The sequence below is a fragment of the Mustela nivalis genome, assembly GCF_964662115.1.
Source record: "Mustela nivalis genome assembly, chromosome: 5".
Taxonomy (NCBI): domain Eukaryota; kingdom Metazoa; phylum Chordata; class Mammalia; order Carnivora; family Mustelidae; genus Mustela; species Mustela nivalis.
The window spans coordinates 89,947,065-89,973,365 of NC_139024.1; the positions used below are offsets into that span (position 1 = coordinate 89,947,065).

General features: G+C 50.2%; 2 protein-coding genes across 3 annotated transcripts in view; one reads left to right on the forward strand and one right to left on the reverse strand.

The window, feature by feature from the left end:
* Positions 1 to 1,035: 1,035 nt before the first annotated feature.
* Positions 1,036 to 13,441, reverse strand: AARS2 (alanyl-tRNA synthetase 2, mitochondrial). 2 transcript variants are annotated; one of them, XM_082733188.1, is made up of 22 exons: positions 13,156 to 13,441; positions 12,025 to 12,216; positions 11,336 to 11,481; positions 10,952 to 11,119; positions 10,076 to 10,220; positions 7,867 to 8,012; positions 7,557 to 7,665; positions 7,160 to 7,198; positions 6,947 to 7,058; positions 6,325 to 6,458; positions 5,737 to 5,881; positions 5,305 to 5,477; positions 5,065 to 5,178; positions 4,835 to 4,975; positions 4,044 to 4,181; positions 3,842 to 3,951; positions 3,572 to 3,680; positions 3,159 to 3,281; positions 2,899 to 3,009; positions 2,304 to 2,387; positions 2,078 to 2,188; positions 1,036 to 1,678 (listed from the first exon to the last, which is right to left on the reverse strand). In XM_082733188.1, exons 1-22 carry the CDS (start codon positions 13,396 to 13,398, stop codon positions 1,448 to 1,450), a joined length of 3,024 nt encoding a protein of 1,007 aa, XP_082589314.1. In that variant the 5' UTR covers positions 13,399 to 13,441; the 3' UTR covers positions 1,036 to 1,447. The 2 variants fall into 2 exon arrangements, with proteins under 2 accessions (XP_082589314.1, XP_082589315.1); XM_082733189.1 differs by lacking the exon at positions 7,160 to 7,198.
* A 3,059-nt stretch (positions 13,442 to 16,500) lies between these two features.
* The window catches only part of SPATS1 (spermatogenesis associated serine rich 1), a 50,342-nt gene continuing 40,541 nt past the window's right edge, over positions 16,501 to 26,301 (forward strand). The window contains exon 1 of the mRNA XM_082733200.1: positions 16,501 to 16,873. Within this exon, the coding sequence (XP_082589326.1) occupies positions 16,820 to 16,873 (54 nt within the window). The 5' untranslated portion in view covers positions 16,501 to 16,819. The remainder of the gene's footprint in view (positions 16,874 to 26,301) is intronic.

Below are 26,301 nucleotides of genomic sequence, written 5' to 3' on the forward strand. Positions count from 1 at the left end.
TTGTGTGGAAACGAGGTCCGGAAGTACAGTTTTGCAAGCCCACAGGGCTGAGCAAGCAGTCGGAGCCCCAGCAGAATCCTCGGCATCCCATCCTGGCAGGGACTAGTCCCCCTTGCAAGCCCTTTCAACTGGTGCAATTAGAATGAGAAACCGTGCCAGAAGCCATGCTTTGCGCTTATAGTTTTAACTAAACGGCCCCAGAACTTGGTCACCAGGGAGCCTTTGGCTTGCAGATGGATCCCTTGAGGTCCTTTCCCTCCTCTAGCAACAGAGATCTGGGAACAGAGTTGGAGCTCCGAGTCTGGCTGGGTGCTGAGCACATTCATTCTGTCGGCTTCAGCTTGGGGTTGGGGCAGGTGCTGTGCAACTTGTCTTTAAGGGTCACATGCCTCTGACCCCTCTGCTCTCCAGACCCCCCACCACCTGCCACCACTCCCTGTGCCTGCTCACCTCCCCCGCAGGGCCTCTGCACTGTGCCCTCAGCCTGGGGCACTCCTCCCTCAGATACCCTTGTGGCTCACACCCTCCCCTCAGATGGCACCTCCCGGTGAAACAACAAAGTCACCCACCCTCACCCACCCTCCTGATCCCTGTCCCACTTTCTCTGCAGACCTCATCGCTGCCTTACACCTGCTTCCTTCTCTTCATTGTGTATTTCCCCACTAGCAGCAAGCTTCTACAAGTGCAGCAAGTTTTAGGCCTTTGGTTCTCACCACATTCTCAGCAACTGACCAATACCTGTTGCTCATTTTATCGGCAGGCCCTTCATGAAAATGGGAAGTCGCTGTTAATGAAACAAGTGGCACCAGAGAGGATTTGCCCTGCTGTTGTGACTTTCATAGGGCAGGCCTGGGTCTCCATGGCCAGGGAGACCCTCGTGGGTGCCCAGAACAGGCTGGCATGGAAAGCCCTTTGAGCAGCAGGGGCGACGAGGATGGCTCCGTTGTGGATGCTGGGTGGGGAAAACTGCTCTTGTTTATAAGCAAAAGACCTTCTGGGGCTTCTTAGCTTCGGTGAAATAAACAAATAAATAAGTAGATAAAAAGATTTTATTTATTTATTTGACACAGAGAGAAAGAGAGCACAAGGGAGAAAGGCAGAGGGAGAGGGAGAAGCAGATTCCTGACTGAGCAGGGAGCCTAATGCGGGGTTGGATCCCAGGACCCTAGGATCATGACGTGAGCTGAAGGGAGATGCTTAACTGGCCGAGCCACCCAGGTGCCCCTTGGTGAAAATACTTCCTAATAGCAACTACAGCCAAGACAGTCGTGGCTCCACATTCAACCAATGAGAGAGGGGTGTATCTTTGGGTCCACTCTGCCTTCCACAGCCCCATCTCCTTGTGTCTGCCCAGGGCCTGGCCCCAGGTGGCCCTCCTGGGCTTAGCTGCTTGGCCTCCAGCCTTTAGTCCTTTGCTTCAGTCTCCAGGGAGGTCCTGCCAACTCCTTCAGAGCTCCTGGCCTGGGCCTGTCTGCTGTCTGTGTAGTCTATGTAAGTCTGTGGGTGAGCTGGGTCGGAGCCGGTCCAGGGCATAGGCTCGTGCGGTACTGAGGACAGCTTCCAGGTCAGTGGTGGTTCCAGCACCCCGGGCCGCCACCTGAGAGCCCCAGGCCTTGCCCCCCATGTGGCTGCATACTGCCAGGGCCCAGGCCTCTGCTGTGAAGGCTGGCGTGGCACTCTGGGGACAGATGCAGAAGGGACAGTGATGCAGGGCACCCCTGCCCACCACCATCACTCCATCTCCCTCAAGACTGGCATCATGGTGATTAGCTGGGCGCATGGCAGGGGAATCAGGTAAGGAGATGGTGGGGTTTGGGGACGTGGGTGGAGGTTAATGAATGTCTGCTAATTTGTTTGCAAGGGATGTGTGGCCTGGAGCAGGGCGGTAATTAGGGGAGCTCATGGTGCCTTCTCTGGTCAGGAGGTGTGGTTAGGGCTAAGAGATGGCCCTATGCCCGTCCTGGGGTGTCCCCATACATCCCTTCTACCCTGCCTCGGAGGAATCAAAGGTGGGGAACCATAGGGCTGGACCAGGAAGGGTTGGGGGTGGGGGAGGTTCCTCTCCTCCATCTCTCACCTGGGCCACCTGACAGGCACATAGCACATGCCCCAGCTGTTGGGGGCTGAGGAGGAACACAGAGGTGCCGGGCACCCGCTCACACAGCTGCCGCACCACCTTTACCAGCACCTGGACAAAGGAGGGAGATGGTGAGCCCACTGCTCTCTGGATTCCCAGCTACCTCCCACCAGGGACTCTCCTCCCTCTTCTGAACCCTGGGGCCACCCCCACCCCCAGCACTCACTGAGAGGGACTCGGCGGCAACTGTGTCCACAATCAGGGGCCCCTGTGAGTGCCGCTGCAGCAGCTCCTGGGTTTTCTGTGCAGCCTGGGGGAGGGGGCAGGAAGGATGGCATTAGGCGGGAAGGTAACAGGCCCCATCTTCCACAGTGAGCCCCAGTCCAGAAATTCCTGCCCCCAGCAATGGTCTTCGGCTTTGAACAGAGGTGCAAGGGGCTCTGTGTCCTTCCCTCCCCCCATCTCTGTCCTTTCACCAGAGCTCCAGACCCTCACAAATATGCTACTGAAGGTCAAGGGCTAAGGCTGGAGCCCAGATGGATGAAAGGGGGCGGGAAGAAGGCAGATCTATAGTCAAGGAGCAATGAGGGCTGAATGGCTTAATCAAGTCAGTCTGCTTCCTGGAGGGAGAGTCTGAGCCAGACTCGGGAGTTGAAGGAGAGGCACAGTTTGGCAGAGAGATGTGGCAGGATGGCTTGGTGATGGTGCCCAGTGGGCGGGAGAGGGAGGAGCTGCCCATTCTGCCCCCCATGTCAGGCCAAGAGGCTTCTCGGTGTGCAGCTCTGACCATTGCAGAGTGTGTCAGCTGAACCTCTTCTTACCTGCCCCAGCTCCAGCTTCCGAACAGCCGTGTTGGCGCGCCGCTGCAGCCCCTTCAGCGTGGCCTGAAGCTCCCGACGCTGCCACTGGGGCATCATGGCCAGGTCCACGGCCTACAGCCAGAAGCCCATCAGCAGGGCCCTTCCCTGAGCCACAGACTTGGAGTTGGGGCAGGGGGAGAATGGGGCGGGGGGGAACCATGGAGAAGGGAAGAGGGCCAGGAGAGGGTGGGGAGCAGGTCTATGGTGGGGGTGACCCTCACATCGGTAAGTCGTCCCATGTCCTTGGAGAGTCTCTGAGCCGCCACCACATCCTTGCTGCCCTGACTCAGCCGCTCTGTGGCCGCTTCAACCTCCTGGGCCAGATTCTGGCCCACCTCTCGGGCCTATAGGGATGGAACAGAATGTTCAGGACTGCTTGGCTTACTCTTGCCTCACCAGGATAGGGGCTCAACCCACTGCCAGTGGGCCAAATTAGAAATATGTAACCATCAGGACCACTCAAAGCACTGGCCAATCACAGCAGCTGCAAGCAGCTGGCCCTGCCCTATCCGCATACAGGTCCAAACCCTGCTTCTGCATCGGCATCCCCCAGCCTGAGAGTGTCAGCTGCATGGGCCCCCTCTGCCCCCAACCCCCCATCCAGCAGCCTCCCGGGCCCTGCTGGCATGCTAACCTGCTGGGCCTGCTCCCCGGTGACGGCCAGCAGGCGGGTGGTGCCCCTGGTGAGCTGACGCTCCCCAACAATGACCAGGTCCCCGATAGCCCCTGTGCGCAACAGGTGCCTGCGGCCAGGGGGACAGAGAAGGAAGTCGGTGGGGACGGTGGCACAGGAAAGAGCAGCCTCAGCTCCAAACCAGTGGCTTGTGGCTCCAGAGACCAGAGAAGGGTGAGGACCTGGGGCCTCAGGTGAGGGCAAGCAGGCAGGCAGGCAGCAGTGACTCACGTCCCACAGCACAGCTCCACAGAGGTCTGCAGTGCAGCTCGGGAGCCCGGGTCCAGTGCATGGGCTACAGGCACCCCCACTGACACCACCCGCACAGGATCTGGGTACACCTGAGGGTGGGAGGGAACAAGTCTGTTACCCAGCCTGTGTGTGGGGACGTAGGGGGCAGGTGATCTTCAGTGGTGGGGGGCGGGCAGCTCACCTCATCCAGACACCGTAGGCCAGGGACATGGGCAGTGCGTGCCAGGGCCACGTCCTCCACGTACACTGGCTTGTCCTGTGCCACAGCGTCTCGCACAGTGCCCTCCACTGCCCGGAGCTGCTGTGAGGTCAGTGGAGCCTGGTGGGGTGGAAGGAAAACGGACAGACTGAGAGGAAGTCAGCTCCACGCCAGTAACTGACACGGCAAGAAGCAGTCAGCTGGCTGACTACCCTCTGCTGCTGAAACAGTGGCTAGCCCAGAGCGGAGCTCACTCAGCCTTCAAGGAGCAGGCAGTTCTTTTCCTCAGAAAGCTACCTGGGAGTAGGGCCTGCTGGGAACTAAAGGCCTTTCACTAGGCACTAAAAGTTAATGAAGAATCGAACATGCTCTTCTCTACCGAGGGAGCACCCAACAAGGGGCAGCCCAACAGAAGAGAAACCCAGGAATGCGGGGAGAGGGGGTGCGGGGGCAAGGACGGAGCCTGATGTGCAAGGAGGGAGGGGGACAGGGGAGGGAGGGCAGCTCGGTTGGAGCAAGAAGGTCTTGGGTGACAGCAGGAACAAGGAAGCTGGGTGGCTGGAGGTGAAAGGAAGGTTCTGGACACCGTCTGGCCGGCCCCCTCCCTGGTGCACCAGGACTAAGGGCAAGATGCTCCCCCACAGCCTCACGGTGACTGAGCCATGGGAGGCCCAGGTCCTTGGGCTGGCTGAACCCCCAACACCCCCACCCCCCACCTGACTACCTCCCTGTAAGCCTGCTGCATCACCTGAAGCCCTTCTGCACCCGCTCACCTGTGTGGCCACGTCAAAGCGCAGGCGCTCGGGATTGAGATGGGAACCTCGCTGCTCCGTGCCAGGGCCCAGGGCCTGCCGCAGCGCCCAGCTGAGCAGGTGGGTGGCCGTGTGCTTCTTCATGCAGCCTAGACGCCAGGCCTGAAACACTTTGGTCACCTAGGATGCTGGGGCGTGGGGAGAGTTGACAGGCAGCAGGATATCCCAAGTATCAGTGGTGGGGTTCTTACCTCATCCACGTGGAGCTGCACCTGGTCCCCCACCTTCAGGTCCTCAGGGGCCACAGCCTCATGTAGGATGAAGCCTCCACAGACCTGGGCCCGGGCCACTGGGAACAGCACATCCTGAGGAAGGGCAGGGGCCATGGCTCTAGAGTGGCAGCTTGTAGCTTTTCCCTCCCCTTGGTTCCCTTCCCAGCTTGGGCCTGCCGGGGGCAGAAATTCACTCGTGTGTGTGTGTGTGTCTCTCACCTCCTGGTCCACTCGCGTTAGGTAGCCTCGGTCTGAAGCCTGACCCCCCTGTTCGGCGTAGAAGTTGGTTTTGTCCAAGAGGAGGCCAAAGCGCTGGCCCTTCCCCACGGAGGCCACGGCAGTCCCATCCTCTGTATACAGCTGGAGCACCTGGGCCTCACAGGTGCTGAACTCTGCCACGGAGAAGAACCATTATCGGTGCTAGGCCATGGTATGGGACCTGGGATGTGGGTCTGTGCCTTACTTGAAGCCAACAGGCACGTGGCTAGAGAGAACGGGCCCCTTTCGTGTGTGACAGCGACCCCTGGGGGCTATCCCAGGAATGTGCAGGGCCGGGGAGCAACCATGGCCACCCTCCTTCCTGTCACAGCCCTCCTTCCCCAGTCACCTCCAGGTACACCTGTGGCCACCAGGATCCGTCCAGACTCTCACCATAACCCCCGCTGGGTCGCAGGGAGTAGTTGTACTTGGGACTGTCATCCGTTGGAGGCACCCCTCGGCGCTGCAGCTCCCCCAGTGCATGGACACTCAGCTGCAGTCCCTGCTCCTGAACGGGTTCGGCCTGCTGTGACCGGTGCTGCGGGATGGGCAGATGCGTTTGGAAGGGGCACGTGGATGGTGCCATGGGAAGCCTCCCTGAAGCCCTGTCCCTGCCACACATGGCTGTGTGGACCCTGCAGCCCCTTGCAGTAAGCCGCTAGGGCTTGGCTGGCTGCTAGACCCTGGGCTGGTCAGTGAACGGGCCTTCACGCAGGGTCCCAGGACCAGGCCTCCCTCCCACCCCTCACCCACTGCTGCCCTTAGAGGTCCCCACTCTAGGCCACTATGCTGGTCTCTCCCCTTCTGCTCCTGGTCAGCCCATTGCACTTGGATTCTCGCCAGGCTATGGGTCATTCAGAGATGAGGGGTCAGACCCCACCTCAGCCTCCTGTTGTCCTTAAGAGTTCCTCCCCCAGGAACTCAGGGCCGGGGATCAGGTTGTCCCCAAAGAACCCTGGGACGGTGTTCCCCAGCCTGTACCTGGGCATCCTCCTGGGCCAGTCGGGCTAGCCCAGCCGAGTCCAGCTGGACACCTTTCTCCTCCAGCATCAACTCTAACAGGTCCAGGGGGAGCCCCAGGTTCCCAGACAGCGATAAGGACCAGGCCACTTCAGCTTTGAGGAAGGAAGACAAAGGGTGTTGGGGTGGGGGGGCAAGGGTCAAGATAGCCCAAAGGGAAAGGAATGAGGGAGCAGTAAGGGCCAGGGCTTTCTAAGCACACAGAAGCTACCAGGTGCCAAGCACAAGTGTCTCCTGCCTACCCCACTAGGTCCAGGAGAAGGGTTAGGCCAGAGCTGAGGGTAACCCAGGGTACTCCTTTGTCATCTGTCATTTCAGAGGACATGGGAAGCTCATTCCAGGCAAGAAGCCAGCCTTGGGAAGCAGGGACTGGAGGCAGGACCAGCTGGGCAGTGGGGAAGTGGAGAGAATCAGGGTGGTGTCTGGCAACAGAGAGGTCTGGGTGTTGGGAGACAGTGTAGGGAAAGGGGCATGGGGCAATGTGGGTGTGGATGCTAGGCACAGGCCTGCCAGAGCTCCCTTTTCTGCCTGCCCTGGCTCGCCTGCGTGAGGCTGTCACACCTTGGCCAGGCACCTCACTCACCAGGGAACAGTTTAGCAGGCCCCAGGCGCCTCAGGGTCCGGTCAATGATCCGTCGACCCCGTTGCAGGGAGGCCAGGAAGGCGGCCTCGTCCTCTGATATCAGGCTGGCTATCTGAACCAGGGCAGGGAGGGACTAGAGTTAGACCTCCTCTGAAGGAGAGCCACTCTCCACCCCGTCTTGCTGGCCCCTGCCTCCCCATCTGAAGCCAGTACCTGGGCTGAGTTCTTCTGTAATTCTGGATAAGCGTCCCCCTGAGGGAGGTGGAGGGTTGAGAAGGTGTGAAAGGCAACTGACCCACTCTGTACCTCCCCACCCTGGGCCTCCCTGAGGACACCTGCCTGGGGACCTCAGCTCAGATCGAAGGATGGGGAATGGAGCCAAATAGGGAATACAGGAGGAAGGGGATCCCAAACTCAAAGGCTCAGCTGCCCGGGCAAGGAGACCTCCTGAGGGCTCCCTACTTCTTGTATGCAATCCCAGTTTTCTCAGCCCCATAGGACCTGGGCTGGACACTTAGGGTAGGGAGCCTAGGCTGGGGGCACTGTCTGGGCTCAGCTGCAAGCTTCCTGAGTACCCAGGGAGGCTCAGAAGGGTAAGCTCTGCCCTCACCAGTGTCTCCACCACGATGGGCACCAGGCTGCTGAGGAGGCCAGGTGGTGCTCGCAACACCTCTGTAGAGAAGCGCACAGCTCGACGGAGGATCCGACGGAGAACCAGCCTAGAGGGGTTCAGAGGCCAGCTATGAACCCCCAGCCTCCCTTGGTCAGCACTATGGAGAGTGGGGAGGGCAAGGTCCAGAGTGTATGCTCTCCATTTGGAGCCCTCACCCTTCCCCCACTCCTCCTGCCATCTCCTTCCCTCCTCTCCCCTGCAATCCCCCAGCAGCACACGCCTCTCCCTGCAGCCCTTCCAGACTCACGGGGCGCCTGACATTCCAGGGTAGACGCCATCAGCGATGCAGATACTGAGTGTGCGGATGTGGTCAGCCACCACACGGTATGCCATGTCTGTGCGCCCCTCATCAGCTGCTCCTACCCGGCCCAAGTAAGGGGGTGCCCCGCAACCCTGGCAAGTGGGAGACAAGGAGATGTGGCTGCTGGCCCTGCCTAACGTGGCCCAGGTGGGGTACTCTTCATCAGCACCAGAGCATCTGCCCTACCCTGTAAAGCCAATCACATCTGGAACACAGAGAAGCTTCCAACATGAAAGGGAGCTGCTCCCTGTCCCGCCGGGGCCACATTCAGCACTAACAATGATCATGGCTGTGATCACGTACGGAATTTCTGCTATCAGAATGGGTGGGTGCTTGAATGACGCGTTGTCTAATATCCAAAACATGCTGCTCTGGTATTACTGACCTCTTTTTAAAAAGAGGAAACAGAGGCTTAGAGGAGCTAGCTGAATGCCACAAGGCCATGCATCATATCGCATTGCACTGGAGCAGATCTGAGATCTAAATCTGGCCTGCCTGAGCTCAGGCGCTCTCCATGGCCCACACCTACTCCTCCAACCTCTGTGGGGAGCAGGGAGGGAGGGTGTCAGTTGTAAGCTGTGCCTACATGGAAGTGCTCGGAATCAGATGCCTGGTCCATCCAGCTCCACACCTAGAGCTCCAAATCTGTGTCTTGGTGGCACTTCCCTCCTGCCCCCCACCCCCACCCCCACGAACAGTCCTGCCACTTACCACGCTACTCCACTCAAAAACTCAGGAGCAGGCCTTGACTTTTATTTCCCCATCCCATCCCATCCCACCCATCACTGGGGCCTTTTGCTCCTACATCTGTGAGATCTTTCAAATCAATTACTCTTCTCCACTTCCACAGCTACCAGCCTAACCCCTGCCTTACTGTCTCTTCTCTGGATGATGAACTAGCCTCCCAGTTGGCTTCTTAGTGTCATCTCAGGTCTCCCTCCAGCCCACCCTCCCCAGGGCAACAAGAGTGGCCTGCCCCACCTCAGAACACTTCTCACCACACTTAGAATAAAAGCCCCACTTTGGACTTCAAGGCCCCACAAGGTTTGACTCCAGCCTTTCTTTGTACGGTAGATTGTCTGCAAAAAGGGCCACAATCCTTTCCTTTTCCATGTGCGTGCCACTTTACAGTGTGACCACAGCTGCTTCCCATCCAGGGACAGAATCTATTTCTCTATTCCTTGAACCTGGGCTAGCCTGGTGACTTGCTTCGGCCAACAGAATGAGGTGCAGCTCACACTGCTCTGAGGCTAGGCCTCAAGAGTCCTCGTGTGCGCCTGCTTTTCTTAAAACCTTGCTGAGCTGTGATGTGACGTGAACAAGCCCCAGCTAGCCTGCTGCTTGACACAGCTTGGTCCCCCGTGTTGCCCCAAACAGTCAGCCAGCCAGCCAGCCAACCGATCCTCAGAAGTAGAACTGCCTCGCAGCTGACTACAGATGTGTGAATGAACTCAAGAAAACCAAATGACCCGACAAAGCCCAGCCAATCTTGCTAGCCCACAGGCTTATACATCAACTAACTGGTTGTTACTTTAAACTACAAAGTGGTAGGTGGTTTGTTAGACAGTGAAATCTCAGGGACACATTCTCCAGCTATATCCCACGTGATTCTTCTTTAGTTAGCTGGCCACTTTTGTGTTCCTTTCTTGCCTCAGGGCCTTGGTACCTGCTGTCCCCTCTACCTGAAATGAGCTTCCTGTGGCTGGCTCTTCCTCTTTCAGGTTCCAGCTCAGAGATCATGTCCTTGGTGAGCCTTCCCCAAACACTTGGTGTAAGAGCCCTCTGGACCCAACCCCCTCCTACTTACTCTCACCCATGTTTACTGCCAGGTTACAATCTGCATTCTTGTTTAAATCTGCCATCTTGTTCTTAAATACATTTACTTATTATTTATCTCTTAGGCTACAATGTAATCTCCGTGATCTCTTTTCTGTTCACTGCTGTTCTGCCATACCAAACACAAAGGACTTCGCCCACAGGAGGCACTCAACACATATTTTTTGAATAAATGAAGGAAGGAGTTAGGGGTAATATCAGTTAATAAACATGAACCCCAACCTCATTTTTGACTCTGGTATCCTTGATCGGTCATTGTTTATGAAGAGTTCTTAATAAAGATGGAAAGCCAAAGCTGGAATGGAAGAGGCAGGCTCACCTGGTGTATGGCCTTGAGCAGTGGGGAAAAGAGGTCAGTGTCGTAGGTGGAGCGTGTGCCTTGCAGCACGGCCACCAGCCTTTCCAGGCCCATTCCTGTGTCCACGTGCCGCTGGGGCAGGGGCTGCAGGCTTCCATCTGCCTCTCTGGCCAGGGAAGGGTATGCAAGGTGAGGCCCCACACAGGATTACAGCGGTGAGGCAGATGCCCGTGCAGGGGAGGAATGAGAGGGGGCTGACAGTGGGAGGAACCAGAAGGCAGTTTCTATCCCTCTCCACCAAAGGCAGACAGTGATGGCCTTAGTTCCTATATGTACTTTCTTGTAAAGGGTGATCTCCACTCACACCCCTGCTCGGGCCCTTGCCTGAATCCACATGTCCCCTTTCTGGGATAGAATTCTTTGCCTTGAGAAGGAGACAGGTCAAGGCTAAAAGAAAATCTTAATAGATCATGAAGCTCAGCTTCAGCATGTGATAAAAAAGCTGAGGACTAAAAGCAGCAGTGACTAGTATAACCATTATGAGCATAGTTGGTTGGGCATCTGACTCTTGACTTTGGCATGGGTCATGATCTCGGGGTCATGGGATCAGGCCCTGCATTGGGTTCTGTGCTGAGGAGGCTGCTTGGGATTCTCTCTCTCTTTCTTAACTGCCCCCTGCTCCTTTGTGCTCCCCCACTAAGTAAATAAATAAACTGTTATGAGCACAGACTAGGGTTAAATCACTTATTATCTGAAAAGTACTTAGAAATGTGCCTGGCACACAGTAAACACCATTTAAATGTTTGGGTTTTCTTGTAAGAAATGGATCAAAGTCTCCTGACTGCTACCTTTTCCACTTCTGGCCAGGGATTTCCCTCCTGCTTCAGCCCCTATTACCTGTTGTGTTGAATGAAGACCAGATTCCAAAGCTCCACCAGCTGGGGGGCTCCCACTCTACCAGCGAGGTCATAGTGGATCTCGGTACACGGTCCACAAGGGCCAGTGTCCCCCATCTCCCAGAAGTTCTCTTGGGGTCCAAAGGAAAGCACATGGCTGGCAGGTACCCTGAGAAGAAAGCCAAGTGAGTGGTAGGGAGACAGATAAACCTGAGAGCCAGAACCCTCTCGGCCATGAAAGCCTCTCCATTAAGCTCAGCGAGAGGACGAATAGGGCTGACTCCAGTCTCCTAGGATTCGCTGAGATTCTGAGGACTGATGCTGATACTATTTGCCAGTCCTCTTGCCCTCCAGAAGTGGACATAATGGGCAGAGGCAAACTTACCCTAAGCTGAGCCAGATGTCCCTGCTCTCCAGGTCTGGGTCCAACCCTGCCTTGGGGTCACCACCAAAGTAGGAGACCCAGAGCCTGTCCTCAGGGATCCCATAGACCTGAGTCAGCAGCTCCCAGGCCATGCTGCAAGCCTCCTCCTGCAGGGGAAACCCACATGGGGTGGGAGGAGGAACATGGTGAGAAGAGGGCCCCAGTGAAGTGCCAATCAAGCCACATGAGTTTCAGCCCTCAGCTTAAGACAAAATTCCACTGCCCACCTTGTTTCCAGAACAAACCTGGACCATTTCTGTTTGAATTTCTTTTTTCCCCCCTGCCCAGGAAGCTCATTTCCTCCTCTAAATCCTTTCTTTCAAGTCCCATCCTTTTCATGAAATTGTCTTTCTACCCTAAGCTGGGCTGATTTCTAACTCCTGCATTTTAGTATTTCTGCCTGACCATTTATTCATACAATTACTGATTAGCCATTAGGCAAGAAGCACAGTCCTGGCCCTCAAAGAGCTTATAATCCAATACAGAAGTGAAACACATTCCTACCATACATGTTCACCTAGCACTTCGCCTCTGCGTCCAGTATGAGTCCTGTCTAAGCAGACACTAAGAATGGAGACAGGACTAATCTCCAGCCTCTTCTTGGTTGACTACTGACCCTTTCTTAAATCCAGGGCTTCCTGGAGACTCACTTTAAAATATTCACCCCCAAAAGCCCAATTGCCGAGCATCTCGAAGAAGGTATGATGGGAAAGGTCTCGGCCCACATCCTCCAAGTCGCTGTGGCGTCCTCCGGCCCTCACACACTTCTGGCTGTTTGCCACACGTCGGAAACCTGCCATCTCGCTTCGTGGATTCACAGTGCCCAGGAAGATTGGCTTGAACTGGAAACACATGAAGATCTCAGTTCTCATTCCGTAGCAGAAAGGAGAGGTGGGGAGTGGGGTATTCAGACTCTTACTGTATCCCTCAGAGTGCAGTGTGGTCTTGGCCAACGGGGCAATCTGGGAGCCTGGAGGCACCCATCTCCAGTGTGTATGGAATAGACAAAGGGTAGATAAATCAGGAAACAGAGACCCTGCTAGTAAACTAGGCAAGGCAAAAGAGGGCTGGTAACAGGGCACTGAATGGCTTCATCCTCCATTTCAGCTTTTCCAAACCACACCCAATAACCTCAGGGTATGAAACCAAGACCACAGGGCAGGTCTCACAAGCCAGCATTTAACAGCCTTCCTCGCCCATTTTACAGATGAAGACAAATTCAGAGGGTAAATGGTGCTCAAAGTCAAAAGCTTAGAGAACACAGTCTAGCAATACTAATTATTAGTTATCTTTATTTAAAGCATGAATAAATGAAGCCAGACTTCCCCCACCAGTCTGCCCCCATAAAAGTCCACACCCACCATTTTTTTTTTTTTCCTAACTGAGAGAGATCACAAGTAGGCAGAGAGGCAGGCAGAGAGAGAGGGAGCAAGCTCCCCGCTGAGCAGAGAGTCCGATGCGGGGCTCGATCCCCAGAACCCGAGATCATGACCCGAGCTGAAGGCAGAGGCTTAACCCACTGAGCGACCCAGGCGTCCCACACATCCTGCATTCTTGGACCTAAAACTCAACCCAAACCCTGAAGTTTCCAAGTGGAGCCTTCCCCAAGCCCAAACTCGTGTCCCCAACCACTTAGCCCAATCACGAACTGCCCCCCTTCCCCAGAAGACATGAGCTCCGCCCCTCTCTTCTTTCGCCCAATCCCGCGGCGCCTTTCTCCCGGGGAGGGTTGGGTAGGGTGGGAAATTACAAACTCCGCCCCCAATAAGCTCAGCCCCCACCTGGTTCATGCCGGCATTGACGAAAAGCAAACTGGGGTCGCCACGGGGCCGTACGGAAGCGGACGGCACCAGGCGGTGGCCATGGCGGTCCCGAAAGAAGTTCAGGAAGGCGTCCCGTACGGCCGTGGCCTGGGCTGGAGGGGGCTCGGATGAGAGCGGCTGACGGCTGGGGCTCACCCATAGGGGCGACCTTCGAATGGCCCGCCTCAGTCGCCCGGCGGCGGCTGCCATCGATACCGCCATCTTAACTTGGGGCAGTGACTTCACGGGGTCAAAGGGCACCGTCTGTGTGTATATATATATGGACGGTGACTTGGAAAGGAAGCCGCGCGGTTTTTACAGCGGTCCCTGGCGGTAGGAGGACTCAAGGCAGCCCCTACTGCCCAGGTAGAGTGATTGGGAAGGGGACTTAAGCGGGATTAGGTTTAGCTAGCACAGCTGCCTGACACCTGGTAGGCCCTTAATTCATTCGTCATTAAACAAATATTCGCTTAGAGCCTACTAGTGCTAGGCATTGTTTTAGGCCCTTAAGGTATATTAGTAACAACTTTAACAAAAATTCTTGCTCTCCAGAAATCTATATTGTAGTAGTAATTGCTACGTTTATTAATTTTGCAAGGTTACAGTTGGAGTTGAAGTGAGCAGACATGGATTCAACTTCATGTGTCTGCGCGTGTGTATGTTTGTGTTTCTGGGCCGAGGGAAGAAGGCAGAGTGTCAAGAGAGGTAATACCAGCATTCATTCAAGAAGCATTCAGTAGGGGCGCCTGGGTGGCTCAGTGGGTTAAGCCTCTGCCTTCTGCTCAGGTCATGATCTGGGGGTCCTAGGATCGAGACCGCATCGGGCTCTCTGCTCAGCAGGGAGCCTGCTTCCCCCTCTCTCTCTGCCTGCCTCTCTGCCTACTTGTGATCTCTGTCTGTCAAGTAAATAAATAAAATCTTTTTTAAAAAATTTAAAAAAGGGGGCACCTGGGTGGCTCAGTGGGTTAAAGCCTCTGCTTTCGGCTCAGGTCATGATCCCAGGGTCCTGGGATCGAGCCCCACATGGGGCTCTCTGCTCCGCGGAGAGCCTGCTTCCTCCTCTCTCCCTGCCTGCTTCTTGCCTATTTGTGACCTCGTCTGTCAAATAAATAAATAAAATCTTAAAGAAAAAAAAATTAAAAAATAAAAAAAAAGAAGCATTCAGTAAGGCACCTGGATGGCTCAGTGGGTCAAGTGTCTGCCTTCCGCTCAGGTGATGATCTGGGGATCCAGGGATTGAGTCCCGTGTAGGGCTTTGTGCTTGGCGGGAGTGTGCTTTTCCCTCTTCCTCCCCCTGCTCCTTCTCTCTCTCTCTCACTCACTTGATCACTCTCTCTCTCCTAAGTAAATAAATATATATATACTTAAAATATATATCGATTACAAACTATGTGCCAGGCACTGTTCTAGACACTTGCCGATGCCCTTTGTTCTTGGCATTGGAAATGACCATTTTGTTCTAAGGGACAGAAGCAGACCCTTTGGAATAGGAGTCTAGGGGGGACTGAAGCCAAACAGCATCTGCTCCATTATTAATTACATAATGTTTAGTCTTTTAATTTGCCTGGAGATTAGAGAGAATCCAGGTTGTCAGAGCAAGATGAAGCTATTGACCAACAGCTTCAGGGATTTCTCTCTCTCTCAGCTTCCCAAAGCCCTAGGGTTTTGTGTGCTTTGCATTAGGGTAAGAGAGATCCACCTCCTGCTTCTGTCTTTATCTCTATGGTAACAGACCTGACCATGATGCCAACACAGGCCCTTGTGGGTACAGCCGGAGTCCTCATGGGGCATCTCATGATAACCTCTGCTCTGGGTTTAGGAAATTAAGCAGGTTAAGAAGAGACATTGCCAAGATTGAAGCTCAAGAGGGACAGCAGAGCTGAAATCAGTGTGTTCACCTACAAGGTTTCAGTCATCCCTGTGGGCTCTTTTGGTCATTCTTTATGAGTTATGTTGTTTAGGGACTTTTGAAACATGGTTTCCTTGGGAAATGTTTAGTCTTTTTTGGACTTGAGTTTCTATAGCAATAGTGAATTGTCAGCTTTGTATTCTGACAGAGCACATAGCATCGATCCCGTGATCCTCTGTTTCTTCCCTTGCCCACGTAAATTAAAAGAGTTGTTTTGAAAGTGCGTTTCGCCTGTTTTGGCTTTTCCAATGTTTTTGGAACAGGAACCCAAAGCCAGATGGGGATTTCTGTGAGATTGATGATCTTGAGACAAGACTGTGAAATTCTTCCCCAAACTGAGATGGGAGTGTTTTGCTCGAGAAATCTAGCTGGGGCCTCTGATGTCAACTTTCTTTCTTTTTCAGATTTTTTTCCTAGAAACTTTTTGTATTATAGTAGGAACTCCATGGTTCTTTTTGTTTTTATTTATTTATTTATTTGACAGACAGAGATCACAAGTAGGCAGAGAGGCAGGCAGAGAGAGAGGAGGAAGCAGGCTCTCCGCAGCAGAGAGCCTGATGTGGGGCTGGATCCAAGGACCCTGAGATCATGACCTGAGCTGAAGGCAGGGGCTTTAACCCACTGAGCCACCCAGGTGCCCCAGGAACTCCGTGTTTTTAAAGATTTTATTTATTTATTTTAAAGAGAGAGCATAAGCAAGGTGAGGGGAGAAGCAGAGGGAGAGTGGGAGGGAGGGGGAAAGAATCTTTAGCTGACTCCATGCTGACCGCAGAGCCTGACTGGGGGCTTATTCTCATGAGCCTGAGATCATGACCCTAGCCAAAACCAAGTGTTGGACACTTAACCAACAGCCACCTACATGCTCCAGAAACTCTGTGTTTTTAGACTAACATGGACCTAGTATGGAGCCATGGATTTTTTTTTCCCAAACAGCTTTATTGAAATATAATTCACGGGGCGCCTGGGTGGCTCAGTGGTTTGGGCTGCTGCCTTCGGCTCGGGTCATGATCTCAGGGTCCTGGGATCGAGCCCCGCATCAGGCTCCCTACTCCACAGGAAGCCTGCTTCCCTCTCTCTCTCTCTCTCTCTCTCTCTCTCTGCCTGCCTCTCTGCCTACTTGTGATCTCTGTCTGTCAAATAAATAAATAAAATCTTTAAAAATATATATATAATTCACATACCCTCCAAGTCACCCATTTAATGTGTACAATTCAGTGACTTTCAGTAGGTTCATAGAGTCCTTATCTGTTACCATAATCACTTTCATCACCCCAGAAGAGACCTCATACCCTTTACCAGTAGACCAATCGCTCCAGCCCTCTCAGCCATAGGCAATTCTAATCTACTTTTTGTCTCTGTTGATTTGCCTATTCTGAACATGTCATATAAATGGAATAACACAATATATGGCCCTTTGTACCTGGTTTACTTAGCATAATGTTTCCAAGTTTCGTCCAAGTTAAAGCGTGTATTGTGGATTTTTAGAAATGCATTTGTTTGAGTTGTTCTCTGTTTAAAGAAGAGTTTTCCCTCCATCTTATTATTTTGTCCCTGCCATTAAAAAATGATTATTTTCTTTTCTTTAAATGTGGTATTCTCTGCTAAGTCAGTTCCTTTTTTCCCCAGGGAAGCCAAGTGGTTCTTTTAGGATTGCGATGTATCTGTTCTGATTTGCCACTGTCCTCGGATGAGGAAGTGAAGCTTAAGGCCTGCAGTTTCTCAGGATAGATACCCATGGAGAGAACTCACCAGACTGGGAAGTTACTGACCTGGGAACTTCTCTCAGTAGTACGTATCATCTTTCTTAGTATTTGTAAAACTTTCATTTTTGGGGGCGGGGGAGTGCCTGGGTGGCTCAGTTATTAAGCGTCTGCCTTCGATTCACGCCATGATCTTGAGCCCCAAGTCAGGCTCTCTGCTCAGAGGGGAGTCTGCTCTATCCCTCCCTTTGTCCCTCCCCCTGCTTTTATGCGCGTGCTCTCTCTCTCAAATAAATAAATAAATAAATAAATAGATAAATAAATATCTTAAAAGAATTTCATTTTGGGGTTTAAAATGCAAACTGAATCTGTTTCCTGGAAGCTAGCTGTTCAGCTGGGTTTGGGTGCTGCTCTCCCTGGGTCTGAGATTGCCCCTGTGTTGTTTGACTTAACTTATCTTGGCAGGTCCAAGATGCCCATTCTTTGAGCCTTCTCTTTTCACCTTATTCATGAGAAGCGACACCCTTAATCTGGGAATGGAAATGGTCCTTCCTGATTTCCTTATTGGCTTTGAGAGCAGGAACCTGAGGTCAGTGATGCATTTTGTCCTGGACTGATGGTCAGAGGAGACACAAGGGAATTTTTACCCTTACTGAGCATAGGGAACTCAGCTTTGGGAACTTCCTCATCATAAAAGCTGTCTTTCAGTGTCGAGGTTAAAAGTTCAATCTATAAGAGGTATTCCTAGTTTTATTTACTTATTATGGCTTTGCCTTATTTGGATTGTGAAAGCAATGCTTGTCAAACTTTAGTATGCATAGGGATTTTCTGGGATCTTGTTTAAAATGCGGACACTGATTCAGTAGGTCTGGGTAAGCTCGAAATTCTATATATCTAGCAGGCTCCTAGGTGATGCTGTTGCTGTTCCTAGCCTACTAGACCACACCTTGAGTGACTGTGACAGAAAACTCGTGGGAAGAATCGGGACACAAACTTTTGCTTGGCGCGGGGTCTTAGGGCTTGGGTGTTCCTGGGCTCTCCCCTTTCTCCCTGAGCGAGTGGGTGGAGCTAGGAGCTCCTCTTGCGCATGCGTGCTTCCTCTCACCCGCTCCAGCTCGGGTCCAGGCGAGGGTGGCGTCTGCATCTTCCTGTTGCTAAGAGATAAGGAGGTCTAGAGGAGCGGTGGCGAGCAGGGGAGAGGAGCTGACGCCAGCGGAACCGAGCGAGGACATGGGGTCGCGGGTGATGGGGCTCCACGGATGAGAGCCTCCTGAGATCCGGAATTCAGCGAATTGTGGACCCTCAGTGTTGCAATACTCGCGTTTATCCTTACGCATTTTTAAAATAATTACATTTTAAATGGTTATAAGTACCTACCTGTCCTCGAATTGCCTCTTGGCCAGGAAAATCTAAAATATTTTCTATCTGGCCCTTTGGGAAAAAAAGCCTAACCCCTTAGGGATGCCTTTGGGAAAAAAAGCCTAACCCCTCAGGGATGCCGTGTTAGAGGTGGTTTTTCTTTATAATATATACTTTTTCTAAATCACGTAATAAAACACAGATGTAGAAAAGTCGACTGAACCAAATGTATAGCTTAATTATTAGAAGGCAAACATCTTTTTATCCCCAACCAGATCGCAAAATAGAACTTTGCAACAACCCTAGGAGCCCTCCTTGGACTCCCCCTACCCAACCACCTTCCTCTTTCCAAAGGTAACTGCTCCCCTGTCTTGCACAGTAATCACAATTTGGGGTACCTTTATAGTTTTATCACCCTTATCAGATCCTTAGATATATTTTAAAAGCTTACTTGAAATGCATTTTCAGTCTTTTTATCTGTGGATTCCCTCCTAATCTTCTCCTTTTTTCTTATAGTGTGTAGGATTTTTCGCAGTCTGTTTTTGCTGGCTGCATATTCAATGTTCAGCTCACTTAACATGTTCTTCTGCCCCCTCTTATTTCAATCGAATTAGCTTGTGGATCCAGAATGGTAATCAGACACGGATTTGGATCCCTTTGGCGAGACCCTACATGGTATACTCTTTCACCAGAGGTCCGGTTATCTATCTGTGATCTTCACAGCAACATGTACAGGATGCCTGTATCTGTTTATTCACTGAACATGGTGACATTCACACTCTGTCATCTCTTTTTCATTTATTAGTTGGAATCTTTCTAAAAAGAGATGCTTCCTCTAATCTTATTTTTTTCATCAGTGGTACAGTTAATGTAGAAGGACTCCTTCTCGCCCTGAGATCATGACCTGAGCTGAAATCAAGAGCCAGATGCTTAAGCAACTGAGCCACCCAGACACCCCTCCATTAGAAGCATTTAAGCACAGGAGTGACATGATCTGATTTATGCTTTTGAAATATCTTTCCACTGCGAGCAGATGGACTGTGAGGGCAGGAGGGGGAAGCAGGGATGCCTATTAGGAGGTTGATGATCAGGAGAGAGGTGCTGGACAAGACTGAAGCAGCAGAGACAAGAAGAGCTTGGATTCCAGCTATATGTGGAGACAGCTATGTATGCTAATGGATGGATACAGGGAAGAAGGGAAGAGACTCACTTCCAAACTTATGATGCGAGGAACCAAGTGCATAGTGGTACCATCCAATGGTATGGGGAAGCTTGCAGAAGGAGCAGGTCTGTGGGAGGGAAAATAAGAGGTTTTTTTGGACGTATTCAGGTTTTTTTGTTTGTTTGTGTTTTTTTTAGATTTTATTTATTTAATTGACAGCGAGAGTGTGTGCACAAGCAGGGGAAGCGGCAGGGGAAGAGGGGAAGAGGGAGAAGTAGGCTCCCCACTGAGCAGGGAGCCAGATGTGGGGCTCAATCCCAGGATCCTGGGATCATGATCTGCAGCTGCATCCTGAGAAACCAGAAGGGGAGAGTCCTGCAGGGAAGCCTGAGAAGACCCTGGGGGTCAGGAGGAAAACTAGAAAGAGAATGGTCACACCAAAGCCTCAAGAGGAGGAGATGATGTTGGAGAAGGAGGGAGTGGCCAGTTGTGTCAAATGCCACTGATGGCTGGGCAAGATGAGAGGGGTGACCTGAACAGTGGACTGAGCGAGATGGGAGAAGTTTCAGTGGGCTGGTGGGAAGCAAAGGCCAAGGTGGTGAGAAGGCCGGCCCAGGAAATCTAGGCAGCTCTGGAGGGAATTGACAGGGAAGAGAAGCAGGAAAAACAGATAGTAGAGGCTGGAAGGGGCTGTGGGCCCAAGAGACCATGTGTCTTTGTAAGAACAGCCACATTAAGGGTTGCTTGTATGTGGGTAGGTATGATCCAGACCAGAGAAGAAACTGATAAAGCCAGAGAATGCGGGGACTACTGCAGCGGCAAAGTTTTCAAGTATATGAAGAGATTGAAAACTTCAGTACAAAGGGGAGAGCTAGGTCACAGTCAGGAGCTGTGATACTCCTTCTGTTGTTGTAAGGGAAGGAGGTCTGGAAACCCTTGCTAGTAGGTTGGTGGAGGCAGGGCTGGGAAACCTTCCTTAGTGAACAGGTAGTGAGGTGAAGAGATGAAATTGCTGCTTTGAAAAGCTCCTTTAAAAAAAGAGTGCATTTGATTCTTTTTTTTTTTTTTTTTTAAGATTTTATTTACTGAGAGAGACAGCACACACGAGCAGGGGTTGAAGGCAGAGAAGGGAAGGGTCAGATGTGGGGCTCTAGGTGCAGGACTCCATCCCAGGACCCCAAGATCATGACCTGAGCCCAAGACAGACACTTAACCGACTGAGCCACCCAGGTACCCCGCCTTGAAAAGCTCCTTGAAGGAGATTTAGGCAAGTGTAGTAGATCAGCTGACAGCGTTGGCTGCTCATTTAAGATCTGAGGTAAAAATAACTTTTTCTGTGACTCTGTGGAGTAACAGATGGTGACTAGATTTATTGTGGTGATCATGTGTATGAATATCTCAGTGTATACAAATATTGGAATCATTATGTTGTGTACCTGAAACTAACACAATGTCCTATGTCAATTATACTCTAATGAAAACAGAAAGACTTGGGGGTGCCTGGGTGTCTCAACTAGCTGCTTCCGGCTCTTGGTTTTGGATCAGGTCATGATTTCAGGGTCCTGGGATTGAACACGGCGTTGGGCTCCACACTCAGCAGGGAAGTCTGCTCCAGGATTCTCTCCCTCTTCCCCTGCCGCCACTCAGACACACTCATGAGCGCCTGCTCTCTCTCACAAATAAATAAATCTTAAAAAAAAAAAGAGAAAGATTTGAGGCCCTGGATTTAAACTGAGACTGGCCAACAAGTGGGATTTTCTCCATCTATGCTTAGCTGTTCAAGTGTAAGCACAGAGCAGACGGATCATAATTAGGGGCATAATTAGGAGTGGGGTTCTGCCATCTGAGTGTGATGGAGGGAGGAGGGCAGGCACAAGTAAGGGTGTTTGCAGGGAACTGGCTCAAAGCCTATATTTTGTTCAGTATTCGAGTTCTAAACCCCGTGCATACAGGCTCTCATCTCAACCAATAGCTTTAGTTGGTGTCGTCTTCCCAATTTTGAAACACAAACCTTAAACAAGAGCATGGTATATATGATATGTGACTCCTCCCTCTCTTCTTCCTTTGGAAGCTTTGGGGTTTTTGTTGTTGTTGTTGTTGTTTAAAGATCCTATTTATTTGAGAGAGAGAGAGAGAGAGAGAGAAAGAGAGCACACACACATGCAGGGGGAGAGGCAGAGGGAGAGGGAGAAGCAGGCTCCTTGCTGAGCAGGGACCCCCCCCCCCCAAGTGAGACTCGATTCTAGAACCCTGGGATCTTGACCTTAGTAGAAGGCAGGTGACTAACCAACTGAGCCCCCAGGCATCCCTGGAAGCTTTGTTTCTTAAGGTGGAGAAAAGGGGCAAGAGACTCTTCGTTTGTAACATTTAAAAGTTATGTTAAAGAGATAGTATATTATCTTTGAAGAACAAATACAAAATACAATTTCAGATAAAAACAAAGAGAGCTTATTATTATTGGACTGCACCACAGGGAAATTCTTCAGGCTGAAGGGGTTTACTCCCTGATGGGAATTTGAGTCTTTAGGTGAAGGAAGAACACTGGGATTGATAACTATGGATAAATATAAAAGCCTAGCTTTTTTCTTCAGTTTATTTAAAAAGCATTTAACCATTTAAAGCAAAATAATTTTGTAATTGTAGCTTTCCATTTATTGCTCCAGTAATATGTCATACAATATATATGTTATGTAATGTAGTATATATTTTATGTTATGTAATATATATGTCATATATGTGGTTATAACATAAAGAATGGGCTTGCTAGTGGCACAATACAGTTGCAAAGTTCTTACATTTTACAAGGAGCAGAATAATATTCACCCTAGGTGGACTCTGAAAAGTTAAGAGTATATACTGAAATCCTTAGAGCCACAATTCTTTAAGTGTGATACAGAGACTTTGGGGGTTCCTGGAAACCCATTCAGGAGCACTGTGAGAGCCTTATTTTGCCAACATGTATGTTTATAAGCTGCATTCTACTTCCTGTATGCCAACCAAAACAGCCTGTCACAACCGATTGAATGCAGAAGTTATTATGAGTCTCCAACTGTCTTCTATTAAGCCAGACCTTAAAGAGATTTCCAAAAACATAAAACAGTGCCTCTCTGTGAAGTCTTTTAAAAAATATTTTAAAAATATATATTTTTCATAAAAACATCTTGTTCATGTTAACATGAACATATTCAAATATTTAAAAAATTTTTCAGTTTCATATCATATATCTGTATATCTCTATCTCTCCCCCATAAAAGGTCTTTGGGGATCTTCTGTACTTGTTAGGAGTATAAAGGCTCCTGAAACCAAAATACTTGTGAATGGCTGTAATAGAGCAAGCACTGGAAAATAAAGCCGTGTGCAGCGTTATTCACAATAGCCAAAAGGTAAAAACAATCCAAATTTGGGGGGGGGGAGAGGACTAGATAAACAAAATATGGTGTATCCATACAATGGAAATACTGCTCTGTCTTAGAAACAAATGAATACACGATTCCATGTGGATGATCCTGGAAAACATTATGCTAATTGAAAGCAGCTGAACACAAAGGGCCACATACTGAATGATTCTGTTTATATGGAATGTTCACCGTAGGCAAATCCAGAGAGACCATGCAGACTGGTGGTGGCCAGGTGCTGAGGAAGGGGAGAATAGGGAGTGACTGCCTCTGGGTATGGAGTTTTATTTTGGGAAGATGGAGATGTTTTAGAACTGGATAGAAGTCCTGGTTGTACAACATTGTGAAGGCACTGAATCGAACATTTATTCGTTCATTCATTCATTTATTTATTTATTTTTAAGATTTTATTTATTTATTTGTCAGAGAGAGAGCACAAGCAGGCAGAGTGGCAGGCAGAGGCAGAGAAAGAAGCAGGCTCCCCAACTAGCAAGGAGCCCAATGCAGGACTTGAAGCCTGGACCCTGGGATCATGACTGGAGCGGAAGGCAGCTGCTTTAACTGACTGAGCTACCCAGGCATCCCTGAATTGAACATTTAAGTGGATTAACTTTATGTGATGTAAATTTCACTTCAATTACCAAGAAAAGTTACAAAATACAGTTAAAAAGTCAATGGAGGGGGCACCTGGGTGGCTCAGTCTGTTAAGTGTCTGCCTTTGGTTCAGGTCATGATCCCAGGGTCCTAGGATTGAGTTCTGCATTGGGCTCCCTGCTCATCGGGAAGTGTGCTTCTCCCTCTCCCCTCTCCTCCTGCTCTCTCTCTCTCAAATAAATAAAGAAAATTAAAAGAAAAGAAGGTATAAAAAAAAAAGCCAACGGAGAAGTGAAAATGGAATTATAAAAGATAATTAAATCCAAAGAAACGGGAAAGGAGGGATAAAGGAACAAAAAACATTCAGGACAAAGAGAAAACAAATAGAATCGTGAACCTAAATCCAGCCACATCAAGAATGACATCATCTTAAGATATAGTAATTCCTCTTCTAGGCATTTAACCAAAAGAAATGAAAACACATATTTTCAAAAACACTTGTACATGGATATTTATAACAACTTCATTTGTAATAACCAAAAACTTGGAACAGTCCAAGTGTCCACCAACAGGAGAACTGTGGTGTATACATATGTTGAAAACGACTTAGTTGTGTGAAAGAACACACTACTGCTGTACATGGATGAACATGCCCATACACGATATGGACAAATCTCAGAATCATGCTGAGGAGGGGACCTGGGTGGCTCAGTCGTTAAGCATCTGCCTTCTGCTCAAGTCCTGATCCTGGTGGGGGTCCTGGAATGGAGCCCCCCATTGGGCTCCCTCCTCTCTGCTTGGTGGGAAGCCTGCTTCTCCCTCCCACACTCCCCCACTCATGTTCCCTCTCTTGCTGTCTCTCTGTCAAATAAATAAAAAGTCTTAAAAAAAAAACACATGCTGAGTAAAGGAAGTTTTATCCAGAAGAATATATACTGATGATTCCAATTTTATAAAGTTCTAGAACAGGGAAAACACATCTGGGTTTTTTTCCTTAAGTAGGTTCCAGAGTGGAGCCCAACACAGGGTCTGAACTCGGGACCCTGACATCAAGACCTGAGCTGAAATTAAGAGTCAGATGCTTAAGGGGGCCTGTGTGGCTCAGTTCTAAAACGTCTGCCTTCAGTTCAGGTCATAATCTCATGGTCTTGGGATCAAGCCCCCTAGGGAGCTCCCTGCTTAGCTATGAGCCTGCTTGTCCCTCTCCTTCCACCTCTCCCTTTTGTGTGCTCACACCTTCTCCCTCTCTCCTCTCAAATAAATAAATAAAATCTTAAAAAAAAAAAGTGAGACGCTACCCAGGCGCCTCAAATGCATCTGTTTTTAAAATCTGATTTTTAAAATCGGTTTTTAATTATTCTATTTATTTATTTATTTTTTTAAATAAAGATTTTATTTATTCATTTGACAGACAGAGATCACAAGTAGGCAGAGAGGCAGGCAGAGAGAGAGAGGGGAAAGCAGGCTCCCTGCGGAACAAAGAAGCCCGATTCGGGGCTCAATCCCAGGACCCTGAGACCATGACCCGAGGCGAAGGCAGAGGCTTTAACCCACAGAGCCACCCAGGTGCCCCTAAAATCTTTTTTTAAAAAAGTGGGAGCACTCGAAGGAACTTTCTAGGAGACGGAAATGTTCTTTCGTCATAGGTGTTGGGTTACCCTGTTATATGTCTTTGTCAAAATTCATTTCAAAACTTTTCATAAGCGATTTTCCCACTTTTTAATGCAGTGAAAAAACACAGCAAAATGTACCATTGTAACCATTTTTACATGTACAGTTCAGTGGTGTTAAGGACATTCGTGTTGTGCAACCACCCATCTTCAGAGTTCTTCATCTTACAAAACTAAAACTTTTCCCATTTGAACAGTAACTCCCCATTCCCTCCAGCCCCTGGCAACTGCTATTCCACTTGCTTCCTGTATGAATTTGACTACTCCAAGTGTCCCATACCAGTAGACTCACACAGAATTTGTCTTTGTGTTTAGCTTATTTAATTTAGCATAACGTCCTCGAGGTTCATCCAGGTTGCAGCACGTGTCAGAATTTCCTTCCTTTTAAGGATAATGTATGTATAATGTATGAATAATGTATGTCCACTGTATGTATAGCCCACATTTTCTTTATCCACTGGATGCTGGGATTGCTTTCACGTTTTAGCCATTGTGACCAACGCTGCTATCAACATGGGTGTACAGATATCTTTTTCACTCTGCTTCAATTCTTTTGGGTACATACCCGGAAGTGGAATTGTTGGATCATACAGTATTTCTATTGCTAATTAGTTTTCCACAGTGGTTGCTCTACATTCCTTTTTTTTTTTTTTAAAGATTTTATTTATTTATTTGACAGAGAGAAATCACAAGTAGATGGAGAGGCAGGCAGAGAGAGAGATGGAAGCAGGCTCCCTGCTGAGCAGAGAGCCCTATGCGGGACTCGATCCCAGGACTCTGAGATCATGACCCGAGCTGAAGGCAGCGGCTCAACCCACTGAGCCACCTAGGCGCCCATCTACATTCCTTTTTTTAAAAAGATTTCATTCATTCATCCGACGCAGAGAGAGAAAGGGAGAGAGAGAGAGAGAGACACACACACACACACACACACACACACACACACACACATACACACACACAGTGAGAGAGGGAATATAAGCAGGGGGTGTTAAAGGGGGAGAAGCAGGCTCCCCACTGAGCAGGGAGCCCCATGTGGGACTCGATCCCAGGACCCCGGGATCATGACCTGAGCTGAAGGCAGATGCTCAACCCACTGAGCCACCCAGGCACCCCAGTTGCTGTACCTTTCTATCAACACTACACCAGGGGCCCCATCCCCTTAACACTTCTTATTTTGTATTTTTCTCATAGTAGCCATCCTAATGGATGTAGGGTATTATCACAGTATGTAATTTTTTTTTAATACATGGAACACTTCACAAATTTGCATGTGGTCCTTGTGCAAGGGCTATGCTAATCTTTATCGTGTTAGTTTTAGTACATATGCTACTGA

Excerpts from the sequence above, each read along its gene's own strand:
- AARS2 (XM_082733188.1), bottom strand. The coding sequence starts at position 13,398 with ATGGCGGTATCGATGGCAGCCGCCGCCGGGCGACTGAGGCGGGCCATT. Across the intron at positions 7,059-7,159 it reads TACAGAAGAACTCAGCCCAG|ATAGCCAGCCTGATATCAGA; the intron begins GTACTGGCTTCA and ends GCCCTGGTTCAG. Across the intron at positions 5,179-5,304 it reads TAACGCGAGTGGACCAGGAG|GATGTGCTGTTCCCAGTGGC; the intron begins GTGAGAGACACA and ends GCCCTTCCTCAG.